We start from the raw sequence: 18,825 nt of genomic DNA, 5'->3' as shown, positions 1-18,825 counted from the left end.
AGATGGTACAAAAACATCCTCCAAGAACAACTTCTCCCAACCATCTAAGAACAGTTTGGTGATGAACAATGCCTTTTCCAACACTATGGAGCAAATTGCCAAAGTCAAAGGCAAACGTCTGCTAACTAACTGCTGTTTCCACCAGCTGGGTTTAAGAGCAGTGCACCTATACTACCACCTGCCTGCCCGGACATCAAAGTCTCTTCATTGCATGAATTTGAGGAGATCATACCAGCAGCACACCCTAGCTATGACACATCCACTGAGACCTGAGGTTGTCAATGCAGCAACATACTTCAGTCCTGAGAGTCCCAAAGTTCCAAAGATACCAGATGAAATGAATAATACAAAAATAAACCAATGAGTCTGAGCCAGACAATTATGGAGTTGTTTCAGTTGAACATAAATAGCATTGTGGTTTTTGAGCTTTTAAGACCTTTTTTAATCAGTAACTCACACTGACACTTGTTTCCTTACTGTGGATGGAACCACATGGAATGTCAATCTGTCTTGTCTCAGCTATTCCTGGAGGAATGTTGTTTCATTGCACTGTCTACTACACTGTATATGGTTGAAATGACATTAAAAGCCAACTTGAACTTAAAACCATATACATGGCTGAGGATGTTGGAGAACCCCAGGACTGCAACTGACACAAACAGTATGAATAAAAATGCTCAGATAGTCCCTGGTGAGCAAGCCGAGGTCAACAGTGGCAAGGAAAAACTCCCTGAGATGGCAATAGGAAGAAACCTTAAGAGGAACCAGACTCAACAGGGAACACATCCACCCATATTTGGGTGAAATAGAGTGCAGGGATTGATCTGCATTCATACTGTGTGTTAGGTGGCAGCCAGTTCAGCATAACAGTTGATGTTAATTGATGTTAATATGGAGTCCAGGTAGTTTATTGGAGAATCAGGTAGACTTGTAGGAAATTTCAGTCCTAAACTATCGAGCAAATGCAGCCAAGTCCTCAGAAAAACAGCTGTCAACATCAGTCGAGACCAGAACCGTCCTCATGGTAGAGTGAAACCATACCCAGACACCGGGTGCATTCCAGAGAGACACACAGGCATCCATGTAACGAGATCTCCAACAAGGAGCGGGGCACCAGGATGAGTCAGACAGGTTCAGAGGGCAGATGGAGCCTGGATCAATGGCAGCTCAGGAACGACAAGACACAGACAGGAACTCCTGGCTGCCCCAAGAGAAGAGTCTGTGCCAGCGGTGCACACTTAATGTAATAGAGACAGAGCTGCACTTCCTCAATAAGTGCCCTAAATATCAGTACATTCACAAACTCTTAAAACTCAATAAAATCATCACACGCAAACACACACGCACGTACGCACGCACACACACTGATCGCTATAATTTAAATTACTTTTCACATGCCACTTTATCTTTAACTGAAACTGAAATATCTGTATTTATTTATTATCCTGTTTTATACTACTCTATTTTTATTTGTCTCTTATTATATTGTATATTTTATTATTTATTTTTTACTTTTTATAATACTACTTTTTAATCTGTCTATTGCTATTATTTTTCTGAGTGATCTTTGAGCTTTGGCAACACTAATGTAATGTGTGAAACTTTCATTCAGAAATGACTGAATGCTGAGGTTCATAAGTTCTTCATAAGTTTATAAGTTCCTATTCACACAACTGCACATTATAGTATAGTACAGGTCTAGATGAGAAGTTATTAATAATAATAATTAATAATATTAATAATTGCACTTATTTATATCTGCTGATACCCAGATGAGGATGACCTCTATTCTGAGTCTGCTCCCTTAAAGACATCACTGGCCACAGTGTCCGGAGACCTCAAAGATGTTTTACGCTCCTGGATTTGTAATCAGGATGTAACAAATGAATTAATTGACATATTTATTAATTAATTATAGAAACCAGGTTCAATATTTTATTTTAATGCAAATGAAACATCCAAATGTTAGACTTTTAGGGAAAAAAAACAATTTGTAGGACGTTGAACACAAACAAAAGTTTAAAAATAAACAAAGAAGTAAACAAAAAATATATACCAGGTAAGGCAAAATAATACAATAAAATGGTTTGGAAATAATCATGAAACTTTCGGCAATAATAAAAAAAAATAAAAAGTTTTTGTCTGAATAACATATCTGTGTACAAACTGGGTGATTGTTGTTTTTCAATTCTAACTTTTTTCTCTTTATCTATTTTATTTTAACTTGTGCATAAACGTCTTGATGGTTTTTTGTGTCTCTGGATGTTCTGGAGGATGAAGGTTTCTTAGCAAAACTCACAGCTGCATAGTTCAAGACATCTTCATCATCAGCCTGATAAAGAACAAGAGACGTTTATAAACCAGAGCGGATTAAAAGAATAAATATAATGATTACGTTGTATATTTTGTAAATATTTGTCTATTACAATTCTCTGTACATTGTGGATTGTAGGTCAGATGTGTATTTATTTAACAGAACAGAATCACAATGAATAGAAGACTGGATTACCTGATTGGTGGGAGTTTGATGGTTGCTTGATGATGAACCTGAACGATAATACACAGTAAAGTTTAAATAGAGAACGGATTCACATTCACATTCTCTCAACTCTATACATGAACTATAATAATAATAATAATAATAATAATAATAATAATAATAATAGTAACAAAAGTAAACAAACCTTTTCCTTGTTGTTTAAGTAAAACTCCGACCAGAGCCACAATTACAATAACAGATATTATATTAGAGGTTATTAAGGCAATAGTCCGATTCATATCTTCTGAAATAATAATGATAATAAAAAACACTTGTATAAATATTGGATTACAGAGGGAATGTTTTAACTATCTTTAACAAAAATCTAAAACTAAGTTTATTTTATTAAAACTCTTACTATTTCCATTACCTGCAGTGTCGTGTGTTCCAGGTAAAGAACAGGGCTTCATCTCTTTACCTTTAGAAAGTCAAATGATTTATTCACAGAAGTTTTAATTCATAGAAAATTCTGTTCTACAAAGTGCTGTGGTGGACAGTAACAAAGTAACTGTAAATCCGTTACTGTACTTAAGTATCTCTTTTAAGTATCTGTTGTTTAGTTAAATACTTCACTACATTATGTAACGTGTCCTTACTTCTTACTTATGAGTGGGAAAAAATATGTGTAAAATCAGTGTAATTTAAAACACACATCACATAAATTAGGATACAACAATCTTTATTTTTATTATCTGATTGCTTTGACTTGTTGGTTTCACCTATTAGACGTATCTAACTAACAAACACTAACTGTTACTGTGACGAGATCAGTGCAACAGCCTACAATACTGAGCTCCTGGAAACATGAGCAAAACAAGTCCTGACTCTAAATCACCACCAACACGCATGGGCTTATTTGAAAGAATTATTCATTAAAAAAAAAAATAATAATTTCTGCATCTGCCTCTCACAGGATTCCTTCCTGCGAGAATTCTCTGTTAAGTCTGAGCCAGAATGTTGAGTTAAACCCATTTTTTTGCTAGTGATCATTTTCTTTAACAAGTAATCTAATATTAGCTTTCAGCACCAAAATCTCTCTTTGTGTCTCTGTTTTAAATTATTTCATAAATATGTCATGTAATTTACCAGTTATTTAGCTAAGTAATGCATAACGCTTGAGCAGTGAAGCGTCTCTACACCACAACCCAATATAACAACAGCAGCGCAGACTGGAGCTAATAATCACTAATGAAGTTTTATCCATTTCCATTAGCGAGCTGTTTCACCTCAGTGTGTAGTGTTTAAAACTCATCAGGTGAACGCCCTAATATGGTAAAATGCTAAACATTTTAAGTTATCACCTGGACTTGGGTGAATAAAGTCTGTTTGATTAGTTTTACATGTAGCTGATGATGCTAAAACAGTTAGCAGGTGGAGTGGAGTTCTACTTTAACCAACTGAGATTCAGCTTCCACTGGCTGTGATCATAACCTCTGCTAAACTATCAAACACTCCAGTGTCTCAGTCCATCTATTACACACCAAACACATGAAACACTGATTTATATTCATCAAAGAGAACAAGAGACTAATCAATCAAAATAATAATATAACACTAGAGCCATAATTTTTTACAATAAACTTTTAATAAGTGAGTACTTGTACTTAAGCATTTAAGGATTTGTGTACATCGTCCACACCTGACAAAATTAAAGAAAAATGATTAAAACTCTGACCTTCTTCATCTCTGCTGTTTGAACCCTGGTGTGTAACAGAGTGTGTGTTCTTGTTAAGTGTTCCAGGTGTAGGACAGGGTTTCATCTCTTCACCTTTACAAATAAATTGGAAAAGCAGCAAATAAACAGAAATGATACTAAATATGAATAATGTGAAATATTCAACATTTAATGCACATGTACACATAATTCTGGTTAAAGTGTTGATCTGGAATTAGCAGGTTATCAGAGTAAAACTGTTTACCTTCAAACTGCAGACGTGTTCCAGATGAGAACTTTGGTGTAGTTCCATCAAGATTTACACAGAGATAGTCTCCTCTGTCACTTTTATTTGTTCCATTAATGTTGAGATCAAATTTACTGCCATTTACAGTAACACTGAAGCGTCTATCATTAAATTCCTCTGCAAATGTGTAGCCCTGAGGGTTATTGTATGTTCTCGCCATAAACTGAGGCATTTCTCCGAATCTCTGTCTGTACCAAAATGGATTATATTTATCCCCACTAATTTTACACTCTATTGTTACATTTTCTCCCAGCTTTACTGTTTTTACGTGAGGCTCCTTGATGTCAGAAGTGTTTTCTGTAACAAAGTGTTTCATATTCAATGTTTAATGATGTCACCAATTATAAAAATGTGAAAAATTACTATTATACCTTAAAGTTTAAAATGTTCCTCACCAGTTGTGCAGAGACAAAGCAGAGAGTAAAGAGCCACAAAGAGTGTGATCATCGTTCCTGTTTAGACAAAGTGATAGTGAGGTAATGAACTTGTGTGTTCAGTAGAAAACCAGGTCCAGACTCACGCCTGATTGGATGTTTTGAAGCTGTGGACTGATTTGATTGGTCCATTAGCTGTAATGAGATGTGAAGCTCACAGTGAATTCTTGTCTATTCTGATGCTGTGATAAAAAGCTCATCTGTATTATTTAAGACGTAAACACTAAAATGGTTCACAGCAGAAAATGTTACTTTCATATTTTCTCTTCTAAGATGTTGTAGGACTCCTCATTGCATTGTTCACTTCTTTCATGCAAATTAAACACCTCAACATCACATCATGGTCTGGGGGTCATTGTGTGGAGGAATTAAACCTACTGGATAGCTGAGTGAGGTAACCAGTGAGACCAGTACACTTCCAGTTTTATGTCATGTTCATTCACACACTATGGGCAATTTGGGAATGACAGTTAGCCTGATCTGCATGTCTTTGGTATTTAAGTGGGAAGCCACCAAGCGTGGGGAGAACATGCAAATACCATGAGGTGGGAATCGAACCTATAACCTGGAGGTGCAAGACAACAGTGCTAAGCACTACGCCACCATGCCGGCAAGACAAAACACCTTATTGCTAAATAAAACCACACTTTGTTAGGACTGTAATGAGCTCACCTTGTGGTGACACTGAGAACACTGAAAAATACACACGTCTCATAACAGCCTTCATTTTTTAATCTTCTTACACAAAAATAGCTAATCATTCCTATGATGAAATGCTGTTTGAGTGTCAGATCCAAGTAAAACAAACGAATAAATAAAAGGATGGACGCTCAACAAAATTGCAAACACACAAGGGATAAATGAAATTACTTAAGTAATCAATGGTTTAAAATTAATTCTTCTGTGTGAAAACCTTGTGATTTAAGCTCCGCCCACAAACAAACCTTGAAGCGGCCAGAAGAGTGGACTCGAGTTTTCAGTCCGAGTGTGAGAACGCCCTTAACACACGTGTAGAAGTGTTACTGACTGCAGCAGCGCTCTCTCACATCATGCAGTTGTTTCAGTTGAACAGAAATAACATTGTGGTTTCTGAGTTTCTGAGACTGAGTGTTTAATCAGCAGCTCACACTGACTTATTCTGGGTCACTTCAACAGTCTGAATGTCTTTATGTTAGAATCTCAGACAAAAACACAAAAGAGCTGGAGTTCAAGAGCATTTAAGAGCATTGGACTACGGTTCGGAAGATCCCAGGTTCAAACCCCACAACCACGAAGTTGCCACTGTTGGGCCCTTGAGCGCGGCCCTCAACCCTCAACTGCTCAGATGTGTAATGAGATAAAAATGTAAGTCGCTCTGGATAAGAGCGTCTGCCAAAATGCCTAAATGTAAACTGTACTAGAGACTGTGCTCTATCTGTGTGAGGCCTGTTATCCACCATAAAGGTCACAACAACAGAGAAATAATGGGCATTAAAGTATAATCTCACACCTTTTGGTAGATATGAATGATTTAATAATTAACCTGTATAAAACAGATCCAGAAGTATTTATATAAAGCATTTAGACAAAGTGCTGCTGCAGTCTATGAGTCCGACAGTTTCAGCTCCTTTGATGTGGTAAAAACCTTAATGTCCTCACACTGCTGTTTGGTTTGAGACGTGTGTCCTCTAGTTTCCATCTCACACCAGAGAGTGTGTGTCAGTGTTAATGGAAACAGCACTGTGGTTTAAAGCGAGAGATATAAACTGAAGAGTTTGATTCTTTCTTTATCAGGGCTGTAAGAGATGTTAGACTTTTATAAATCAAGGGATTAGAACATTTCTGGTTAAAGCTTCAGTTACTGAAGTGTGTTTAAGTTTAATGCTGTGAGTTGAAGATCAGAGACACATTTTCTCACTGGTTTAATACAGTTCAGCACCTCGACACAATGAGTGAAGGAATCTTCTTGTGTAAACACACTTCACTCTCCTCTCAATCCAGAATTTATCCAGTTCATCACCCTGAAACTGAAAGTCCTGTCCTGAACCTACACCTGTGACAGCTGAGATGTGTTGACAAAGATGCATTGTCTTACTTCCCATAGTGCATCCTGGTGACGTCTCCTGCACACATTATTGGCTCACATGCACTTAGCCAACCACAATGTAAAAATATATATATATGATGAATTCTCACATCTCCACTGGAGGTATTTTCACTGATGAACCAGAATTTTTGTCGCCTGGAAGCAGTCTTGGTAAGTATAATTTTTTTTCTCTAATTCTGCTTATCAGAAGTCTAGAGCAAGCTCTTATACATATACAGACAAAGACACACACACACACAATTTAATTTTAGATGTCCCATTTTCATACATTAATGGAGACGATACATTAATGTCCCTCAGGCCCCGTGGTGATTACATTCCTACATGCCTGCCTTACCTTCCAGTTACTGTTGCTAAATGCGGTCCTTCATGTTACTGAATAATAGGGTGTACTTATTTTCTCACCTGCTTTCTAAAAATGGTTTACTCTGGGTAAGAATGAGTATTAAATTCTGTTGTGTTTTCTTGTCTCCTGAGGTCATGTGTTTGTTTATAGAAGGTGGTGAGGTTCACACAATTATTATTTAGGTTCTGATAAATATGAACATGAAGGAGGGTGTACTTTCTTTTTCCCCATAACTGTAGTGTGTTCATGTAGAGCTTCAGATCAAAGGTACTGGCCGTGCATGTAATGATCATTTTATCATTACATGCACCTAACCCTAACCTAACCCTAACCCTAACCCTAGGTTGTGAAGCATGTGTGTATCAAACACGCCAAATTTTGGCTTTTATAACCTCGGTCGGGTGACGTCATCTGATGAGACGCACCTGCGGGTTATAAATAGGAGTGAACCGGAAACATTCCTCAGATTCTTGTCTTTACTGACCTAGTTGTGATTGGGTGTCTGTGTTTAACCAGCAAAATAAGAAGTGTTTAACTCACCGATAATGGCAGAGTTTTAAACGAGATCCCTCCGTGTCTATAATCTATATTGGAGGGCAATCGCTACACTTTACTGCTTCGATTAAAGTGCTCGTGCGCCCCGCATTCCTTGAGAAGCTTCGGGCCGTGCTCAAGAGTCGGGACTGTCGGCCACCATTGTTTGGAACTCGCCTTATCTTTCGTAAAGTCTTGAAGACAAAATTTCTGGGGTTTAAAACTGTATCCGGCATAGCTGTGAAAGACGGAATTAAAACTCCTATCTCTCACTTCCTCAGTGGATCGGGAAATCCCTTTGTCCGCTCTCAAGCGTGCCCTGCGCTTTTTGTGAATGGGCAAGGATAAACATCTTCTCTTGCTTCCACGGAGATGGAAATAGCCTTCAAGCACTTGGAAAAAAAAGAAGCATTAAATGGCAGTTTCTGTCGGGTGGCCGGGGGGGCGGAGCCTCAACCACGCTCTCTCCCCCCTCTTAGCTAACTCCATATGTGGTAACCCTTTCATGGAGTAAGCTGTATTATCCCATGTTGCCTGCCATCGACTTATTTATTTGTTTAAATATAGTTGATGTGGAAGCACGGAGTTATATGATGACGCCCAAATAGAAGAGACGCTTCCAGGCTATCTCTCTCCTGGGACATCATCCTTCCTGAAAAGCTAATACTTCCTTTCAAGCTGTGTAGACTTTCATCTTTCCTGGAGGGAAAAGCTTTTTATATTTACATTTGGGCATTTGGCAGACGCTCTTATCCAGAGCGACTTACTTTTTTCTTTTTTATTTTATTATACATCTGAGCAGTTCAGGGTTAAGGGCCTTGCTCAAGGGCCCAACAGTGGCAACTTTGTGGTTGTGGGATTTAAACCTGGGATCTTACGAACCGTAGTCCAATGCCTTATCCACTGAGCTACCCCTGACCCCTACCTTATCCACTGAGCTACCCCTACCCCTGAAGCTTTTCATGCAGCAGGTCAGGTTGGTGCTCCATTGCACTTGTGGCTGAATCTCCGGCCTGTTTGGCGATATCGTTAACACGGTCGCCACTAGGTTCATGAGGCGAAGTTATATGAACAAGTCTTCGGGAAATTCCTTTGCCGCCGTGCTCAAGAGTCAGGACTGTCGGCCACCATTGTTTGGCAGTTGCCTTATCTTTCATAAAGTCTTGAAGACAAAATGAAATAGACTGCATCAAGCATCAGATGCAGCTTTAGTGCTTGAGAGGCTGCATGAACATCTTTTAAGGTGACTCATTGTCACCACTACTGTTCTAAATATCACTAATACCTTTCATTAATATTCTACACAGAGACAATATTTGCTATGTTTTTTACAAGGAGCACAGAGTAAGCCCCCTGCTATACATGGATGAACCCAAGATCTTTGTAAAAGATGATAATCAACTGCATCAACAGCTTGGCATGTTAACCAATATTTAGATGAAGCTTGGACTGGATAAAATGCACAAACGTCAAGAGAGGAAAGCTTGTGTCCAGCCCCAGTGCAAAGCTAGACTATGAGACTGAGATCCAAAATCTTGAGAACTTGTGTGTCTGTAAACACGTGTTGGCTGTAGTTTGTGTGTGTAACATCCATATTGTGTAAAATCATACTGGGCGTTGTAAAAGTTCATTTGGGTACATTTCCTTTCCTCTTAATGTTAAGACATATAGTATGATGTGCAACACACACACACACACACACACACACACACACACACACACACACACACACACACACACACAAACATAACCTAATTAATTACTGTTAACACAACTGCCCTTTTTGACTAATAGTATACAGTTTTAGCTGATCATTTATTATTAATTACTGACACCCAGATAAGGATGGGTTCTCTTCTGAGACTCAGGGAGTTTTGCACCACCATGTCACCTCTGGTTTTATCATTAAAAATAAACGTTATGGAATTTTGTATGTCTGTATGTAAGCTGCTTTATGATAATGTTAATTGTTAAGAGTGCTTTACAAATAAACTGTATTTATGGAATCAACAAAATAAATAAGGCGTTGAAATGACCAAGTCAAAGTCCAGACCTCAACCCCACTAAGATCAGAAATCATCTTACAAGAACTGTGTATAAATAAATGCCCGCAAACATCACCAAACTGTAGCAATGCTGTGAATAAAAGTAAAAAAAAAATTTCTCCAAACCAATGTTTTATAAACTGCTAAAAAATCATTACTTTTAATACAATCTTTAATTTTGAAGTGTGGTTATTGTTGTAGCCGTAGGTGATGTAGTGGTTAGCACTGTTGCCTTGCATCTCCAGGATCAGGGCTCTATTCCCGGCCAGGCTCGATTCTCGTCTCTGTGTGTAAGCAGTTTGCTTGTTCGTGCTTGGTGGGTTTCCTCTGGGTGCTCTGGTTTCCTCCCACAGCCCAAATACCTGCAGATTGGGATAATTGGTGTTCCCAAATTACCGTAGTGTGTAAATGAAAGTGTGTCTGTGCCCTGTGATGGATTGGAATCCTGTCCAGGGTGGTCTAAGCCTCCTGGGATAGGCTCCAGCGAGTGAGTTATTGTTGCTAAATGTTGTTCTTTCTCACTGAATTATTTACCCTAAGTTTGTGAAGGATGGTTTAATTTTTGGTAAAAAGAATTAAAATCTGTTGTGTTTTTGGTTTTGATCTGAAGTCATGTGTTTATTTATAGAAGTTAATGATGACCACACAGTTATTATATCTGGGCCCTGATAAATATGAACATAGTACATGAAGGAGGGTGCACTTTCTTTTTCCCCATGACTGTAGTGTGTTCATTTAGAGCTTCACTACTCATTTGGTATAATTCTAGTATCTGATCAGTTCTAGTTCCATAAACACATTAAATGTAAGAGATGTAATGTTTATCAGTCCAAGCTTCAGATCAAAGGTACTGGCCGTGCATGTGATGATCATTTTATCTTCTAGTAATTAGATTATTAGAAGAAACTTCATAATGTGTTTTCGGGGAACAGACACAGTGTCAATATGGTGGAACCTGCAATGTATCAGTGTGAGGGGAGGAGGGGAGGATTGTATAATTTCCTATTAATAAGAAACAGGAAGTAGCTGTATTAAAGTTACTATCTTCAATTATTTGCTAAAGTGTAATATGAGGAGCATTTATTACTTCTGATTTATGGAAGCAAAATAGTCTCATTAATGACTGATTAGTGACTGAAGAGACTGTTTGTGAAGCTGTTTAATAATACTTATGTATTGACACCCGCTCTCTGGCTCAGTGACGCACCAAAGCAACTTTGAAATCATGCAGCTTTAATCCATTATGTTATAAACATTTGAGCTGTTAATGAAATAAAAGCAAATCTGGTGGCATTCAGATATATCAGAACACCCTGTGACCCATAGAAACATCTATTCTCCAAATTAAAAACTGTGACTGTCTTAATTGACAAACATGTAATGAGGGTGAAGTGTTTATAAAGATAATAAAGTGGTTAACTGTTATTTCCGGTGAAGTTTATTAATGAAACATCACAAAATAAAGTAATAATTTAGACAGGCATCCTGTTCTTGGTTTGAGTCGGTAAAACTTTATTTCCACCCATGGGTTTAAAAACCACCCATACACACACAGACACACACATACCATGTCCAGATATTTGTCACAAAGCAGCTTTACCGAATCAAAAGAAAATTATAAAGATGTGTATGCAATGCAAGAAAATGTGTATGAATCAAATTATTATATTGTCCCTGATGGTGACTGTGGCCAAGCAAAACTCCCTGAGATGGCAGTAGGAAGAAACCGTAAGAGGAACCAGACTTAACAGGGAGCGCATCCTCATTTCAGGGATTGCGGGAATTGTTATGCAATCATACTGTGTGTTGGACAGCTAGAAGTTGAAACACATGAAGTCAGAAACACATGATATCTTTAAGTTAATATGGAGTCCAGTTCATTATTGGAGGCTCAGGTAGACTGTAGGAAATTCACGTCCTGAGCTGTCGAGGGACTACCAGTCACAAGTCCTCCAAGAACAGCTGTCAGCATCAGCCAATATTAGGACCGTCTTCACGGTAAAGTGGAACCATCCCCAGTCAGGTGTTCTTGTGCTGACTGTAAACTCAGGACAGACCTTGTCTCCCAGTTTTACCCTCATTCTGGAGAAAGTCCAGAATACAATTACTTTAAGTGGGAGATGGGACGTCCAGGTCTGTCAGCCTCACAAAAGGCTTTGCATATGGTATTGAAGGCAGAACAATAGCCTACGAAGAGTATATGAAGTAACTATATGTTCTGCTGTTGTGCAGGTGTAGTCCAAGTGTATAGTGTAGGGCCATCACTATCGTGTCATCCGTTGATTTACTGGGGCAGTAGGTGAACTGAAACGGGTTAACGGTATCTGGGACCACAGAGTTAAGCACACGCCGCCTCCGCTTGACTTCCCAGAGTCCCGTGTCCTGTCCATGCGGTGAACCGACAAGAACTTGGCCGGCTGGATGGCGTGGTTCGGCACTGCTGGGTTCAGCCATGTCTCGGTGAAGCAGAGGAGATTGCAGTCCCGAATGTCTCTCTGGAACTTTATCCTGGTCCTGAGGTCATCGAGTTTGTTCTCCAGTGACTTGACGTTGGCGAGCAGGATGCTAGGCAGAGGTGTGCGGTGTGCGCGGGCTCTCAGTCTGTTCCTGACGCCGGCTCGTTTCCCTCGAGGCCGCTGCTTCGCGTCGCGTCCTTTGTTGTCTTTCAGGATCTCACTCGGCCAGCTCGGATCTGGAGTTAAAAACATCGAATTGTGAGTACATTGTATACCAATAGAAACAAGAGTGTCTCTATCATAACTAATGCACTCAATGGTGATGAATTAGCCGGTTTAAAGTTACTGAAAGATAACTTAAAAGACGAAAACAAAGTAAAATAGGTCGGAGCAGTCGTGACGGCAGCCGACCTCACTGGCGCCATCTTGGCATTAGTCTACTGGAGCTCTATCAGTCTTGTGTGCTGGAACCTCTCTGTATATATGTACACACTTCAGTTTTTATGCATTAGTCGTGACTGTTGATCATTAAATTTGATAGTTTATCACTCATCCCCATCATCTATCAAAGTCATGTTTAATATGTTATTTAACTTTACAATGAGAAACAATGTACTTCTTCTTTTAAGCTTCATATTCAATTTATTTCATGTAAATTAGTCACAATATTTAAGTACTTAGCATTTCTACTTATGTCCAGCATTTTAATTTAATACACCAACCTCTATATAGACGTCTGGGTGTTTTGTGGTGTCTGGCCCCAGGACATTAGGGGTGGATCCTCTGAGTGCTGTGGGTTGTGGAGTGGAGCCTCTGTGAATCGGACATGTTTGAGCTTTGAGCTCTTTCCTGCATAAATGTCCAGCTGTGAAAAAAATAATAAACCTTAACTAAACCTCCACTAGAGCAGCAAATTAAAAATCAGTTTGCTGGCGGTCAAACGGCAAATCTAGAGCTGAGTGTGGAGAGGAAGAAAGGAGGGATACGGATGTCCACTGATTGGCTCCCTGGCAGCACTAAACTCCAGTTGTCATTGTGCTGGGCATTTTTTCAAATACTCCTTCTTGTCTGAATATTACTGCATGTGTTAGTTTATTGTAGTGTTTATTTCACTGTGATTGTTTACACAAAGAAAATAAACAACACATTAAACTTTGAAGTGTGAAAAATATTTGTCAATTTTAAGGTCAGCATTTTTAGTAAGTCATGTGTTTTTGTACTTTATGATATGAATGTGTAAAGTAATGATGAGTGTGTAATAAATGATTTTTTATTCATTACTGAATCTGCAGTCTGCATTAAGGGGCCTGTTATGTATTTGGGTGGAGATCTGCATAAAGTAATAAGAAAATGTATGAAAGTTTAAAAGCTGCTGCGCCAGTAAACAGAAGTGCCAGCTGGAGTGTGTGTACGTGCATACACATGTGTGTAGTATCAAGTGTTGGTAAGATAATCTGTATAATAAAGCATTCTGTAAAATCATCCCAGCCACTATAATCATTTATCTGGTTAAATAAATTACCTGTTAAAGCAGGGTAGTATGATGTATAACACACACACACACACACACACACACACACACACACCACAAACGTTTCCACAAACATTTACCCCAAGCAACACCATAAGAGTGGACTCATGTGTTCAGGCCGAGTGTGAAAACGCTCTTAACACACGTGTAAAAGGGTTACTGACTGCAGCAGCGTCTCTCACATCATGTAGTTTTTTAATCAGCAGCTCACACTGACATTAGGGCTGGAGGTGAGGTTTGCATCATTTACTCTTAATAAGAAACAGGATGTAGCAGGACAAAGAATATAGTTATATCTAAATGTTTGCTAAAGTGACATGAGAAGCGTTTATTACCGTTAGACTCTAATTACAGTTACGCAGCACTTTTCATTTCATTTGACACAACACACACATTTCCGCAGCACAAGTCTGAACTGCATGCAGTCACGTTACGGAATAGGCATGTGCAAAATTATCAGCTACTGACACAGGACGTAGTTATGTATGAGTAGCTACGAGGCATGTTGCCAGATTGTACAGTTTCATTTTTTTTCTATCACCTATTTATTTTACCTTGTGTCCAGGGAATAAGATTTAGGGTAATTTTAGTTTGTCATAGTGGATTTGTTTTATAGATAGTAATTAAACAATACAGTTCACATGTTGTTTGGGTTTTTAGAGTTTTTTGTCTGTATGATCTGGCAACCCTGGGTGATGAATCCTAACATCATTCAGAAGTGGTTAGTATGAATGTAAGTTAGAATTGTTTTATTGGACTTTCAAATTAAAGGAAACACCAAAATGCCTGCAGATGTCGTCCATCTGCTTCAAGTATAAAGGTCCAAATTCCAAATTCAAATTCGATTTGTCACATACACAGTCATACACAGTATGATATGCAGTGAAATGCTTGTACGACCGCCAGTGACCTTAAAAAATAAAAGCTTATACATAAGATATAAATATGAATAAAAAATATGAAAGAAAATAAATTCAACTAGTAAAATATACTGAACAAATTAGGGCATAAAAATTTTTTGACAAAATATAGAAATATATAAGAAAAAATAAAAATTTGTAAAAATTGGAAGTGACTATGGGTGTGCAAATATGCATAAAAGTGACTTATTAATGCGTCTTATTAAAGTGTCTTATTAAAGCGTCTTATTAAAGTGTCTTGTGCAATGGTCCAGAAATGAAAATATAAATATATAGTGCAAGTGTGTATGAATGGGTCCATAGTGTCCGTAATTGTCCAGTCAATGTTGGAAGTTTAAAAAAAGATGTTATTAGTCCTGTGTAGTGGTGTGGTTAAGAGACCTTATAACCTGCGGAAAGAAGCTTCTCCTTATTCTCTCTGTATTGGCCTTCAGGGAACAGAATCGCTTCCCAGACAGCAAAAGAGAGAACAGTCCATTGTTGGGGTGGCTGAGGTCCTTCACGATCTTCTTGGGCTTGGTCCAGCACAGCTTGCTGTAGATTGAGTGCAGATCAGGAAGCTCGGTGCCGATGATGCGCTCTGATCATACCACCCTCTGTAGAGCTCGTCTGTCCTGCATGGTGCTGTTTCCAAACAAGGTCGTGATGTTTCCCGTCAGGAAGCTCTCTATGGTGCAGAAGTAGAAATTCCTGAGCACCTTAGAGGGCAGTCTAGAGTTGCTGTTGGGCCTTTTTCACCCGTGTGATGTGACAGGACCATGACAGGAGAAGCTGTCCCCTCTTCACTGGGCTCCTGTTGATGACTGGGGTCTGGTAGTTTCTTTCCTGCTTTGTACTAAAGTCCACTATCACCTTCTTTGTCTTGCTGACGTTCAGGAGGAGATTGTGCCTCCAGCACCAGCTCTCCAGTTTTCCAATCCCTTCTATGTAGGCCGTCAAATCATTGTTGGTGATCAGGCCCACCACGACGGTGTTGTCAGCAAACTTGATGACGGCGGTGGTGAGTGTGGAGGTTATTATGGTATCAAATGCTGAGCTATAGTCGATGAAGAGCATTTTAACATAATTCCCTTTCCTAGTGTCCAGGTGAGTAAGTGATGTGTGGAGGAAATGAGAGATTGCATCGTTGATGGAGCGGTTTAGGCGGTTTGCAAACTGTAGTGGGTCCAGTGTGTCAGATAGTAAAGAAATGATGAAGTCTCTGACCAGCCGCTCAAAGCACTTCATCACTACTGAGGTGAGGGCTACAGGGCGATAATCGTTGAGGAAAACAGGATGAGGTTTCTTCGTGACAAGAAGAATGATGGACTCTTTGAAGGATGTGGGGATCACTGACTGAGATAAAGAGATGTTAAATATCTCTGTGAACACGGGTGCTAGCTGGTCTGCGCAGGCTCTGAAAATACGACCTGAGATGCCGTCTGGTCCTGCTGCTTTCCTGGTGTTCACTCTCTTGAAGACTCTCCTCACATCGTGCTCTAAAATGATAAACACGTTTCCGGTGCTGGCCGTGTCTTCCTGTCTGCAGCCTTTAGCGCCGCTAGCATTAGCATTGCTAACGTCTTTAGCTGCAGCCTCGAAGCGAGCATAGAAAGTGTTCAGCTCGTCTGCCAGAGTCATGTCCGTGTTCAACCCTATGTTTGAACCTTTGTTTGTATTTTGGCATAAGGAAGATGGCGACATGGTCGGATTTCTCAAATGGTGGACGAGATTGCGCCTTGTAGCCGTCTTTGACTGTAGTGTAACAGTGGTCCAGTGTCCTTTCAGGTGCAGGTGATGTGTTGATGAAAATTTGGCGTCCCGGTGTTGTGTCTGGTGTTGTGTAAGTGCCTCATGCAGCTCGCATAAGGCAGTGTCCGTGTCCGCTTGAGGTGGGATATAAACGGCGCTGACTATGACCGATGTAAAGTCTCAAGAAAGGTAAAAAGGACGACACATGATGGACAGTAGTTCCTGGTTAGGTGTGCAGGAGCGTGTGAGAGGAATAACGCTCATGCTGTTGCACCAGCTGCTGTTCACCATTAAGCACACACCGCCTCTCTTTGAGTTTCCCGTGTCTCGTGTCCTGTCCATGTGGTGAACCAAGAAGAACTCGGACAGCTGGATGGCATGGTCCGGCACCACTGTGTTCAGCTATGTCTTGGTGAAGCAAAGGAGATTGCAATTGTGAATGTCTCTCTGGAACTTTACCCTGGCTCTGAGGTCATCGAGCTTGTTTTCCAGTGACTGGACGTTGGCGAGCAGGATGCTAGGCAGAGGTGTGCATTGTGCACGGGCTCTCAGCCTGTTCCTGACGCCGGCTTGTTTCCCTCGGGGCCACCGCTTCGCGTCGTGTCCTTTGTTCTCCCCCTTAGGATCTCACTCGGCCAGCTCGGACCTGGAGTTAAAAACATCGAATTGTGAGTACAGATCTGGCCTTTAAAAACGCACGTTTTCGGAAAAGGGATCCCACGACTTGCCGCGAGTGCGCGTGGCAAGCTGTGAAATTGCTCTTCAATACCTGTAGGGGGCAGTCGTGTTTCAGTCTAAAGTATTGTGTGTCTACTGAAGCCGAAAAATGTTATGTCTCTTAGGCGCCCATTGACGGCAAGCGACAGAGCTCATAAACGTGTCAAGCTCAAACTGATATGTATTTATTCTTCATTTTCATTCAGAATTATTATTATTATTAGTAGTAGTTCTCTAAATTTATTATTATTATTATTATTGTAACGCACCCGCACGTGTGCAAAAGGACTACAAAGATGTAGGACGTTATCCTATATTTATGCGCTTTAAACGCAGATGGGTACTGGTGGCTCAGTGGTAGGTGATTCGCCCGCCATGCGGGAGACCCGGGTTCGATTCCCAGCCAGTGCTCAAAATTCCGGTGCTATTCGCTAAAATACCACAATATAGACATTACATTATCAAGTTATGCTTCAGTACTAAATGCATGTTTGCAATTGAGAAATTTTTTTTCTTAAGCTATGAAACACATTAGCATTCACCTCACAGTTGCTGTAATTTAATGATTATCATAAGCAAAAAGTGTAAAACAAAGGATTCACATTTATTACATTTTCACCCAGAGCGGGATTCGAACCAGGGTCTGGACGATTTTATAGGATATACGGATATTATACGTATATTATTTAAGCAACGCCACACCACGTGGAAAGCAATAAAAATGCTTCAATTTCATTGGCTGTCACTGAGTGTCAGCTATTCACGATTGGCCCTCGCGGAACGCAGAATCCCCGGGCTTCGACTGCGCTTTCTCCATTCGTTATTACAGGGGCGGACTGGGACCAAAAAGTGGCCCTGGACTTCCTGGCCCACAGCAGCCCACACCATAATACATTGGCTCATTAATGTAGAGATACATTTTTAACACCAGTTACTAGTATAAAAATATAACACAATACAGAAATCAATGCTATTTAAACATGTTATTTGAAGTATCACTGAACATATATTGGGTCAAAGAAACGAAAAAAAAAGAACATCAAGACAAACAACATATAAATCTATAAAGACAATATTTTAAAAGGAATGGCAATAAAACTGAACAGGTAAGCTGAAATAAAATCAGTAGCAGCAGTAGCTCACGCTAGTAAACTAGTTACTTATTTTAATTATTATGGTAGTCAATATTAACACGAAATAATGCTGAGAAACATTATTTCAATTAATATTGACCACCATCATAATAACTAGCACAAGTTAATGCTGCTACTAATTTTATTCTGTTTGATTGCCATTCTTTTTACTTGGCTCTGGTAGATCAGGGGAGACGTGTTGGTCATCATCAGCATGTATTATGATGTGGGATGTGGTGCGCTGCTGGGTCCAGCCTCACTGTCCCTGACCTGTTATAGGCAGAATCTGTTCATTTAAATCATTTCACAGCATTTACCTCTTAAAGCTTTTTCTTATTTTCACGTAACCTTCTCTTCTTCCTCCTTTTCATTCATGGAAATTATTATTAATT

General features: G+C 39.6%; 1 protein-coding gene across 1 annotated transcript; it reads right to left on the bottom strand.

Moving 5' to 3' along the window:
* Positions 1-2,209: 2,209 nt before the first annotated feature.
* LOC128514862 (uncharacterized) lies at positions 2,210-5,002 on the bottom strand. The gene is made up of 5 exons (XM_053488757.1): positions 4,896-5,002; positions 4,459-4,797; positions 4,215-4,307; positions 2,510-2,547; positions 2,210-2,332 (listed from the first exon to the last, which is right to left on the bottom strand). Exons 1-5 carry the CDS (start codon positions 4,945-4,947, stop codon positions 2,210-2,212), a joined length of 645 nt encoding a protein of 214 aa, XP_053344732.1. The 5' UTR covers positions 4,948-5,002.
* Between the last annotated feature and the right edge of the window lie 13,823 nt (positions 5,003-18,825).

The sequence above is a fragment of the Clarias gariepinus genome, chromosome 27, assembly GCF_024256425.1.
Source record: "Clarias gariepinus isolate MV-2021 ecotype Netherlands chromosome 27, CGAR_prim_01v2, whole genome shotgun sequence".
Taxonomy (NCBI): Eukaryota; Metazoa; Chordata; class Actinopteri; order Siluriformes; family Clariidae; genus Clarias; species Clarias gariepinus.
Note: the sequence above shows the minus strand (reverse complement) of the source record. Positions and strands in the feature narration are given on the sequence as shown.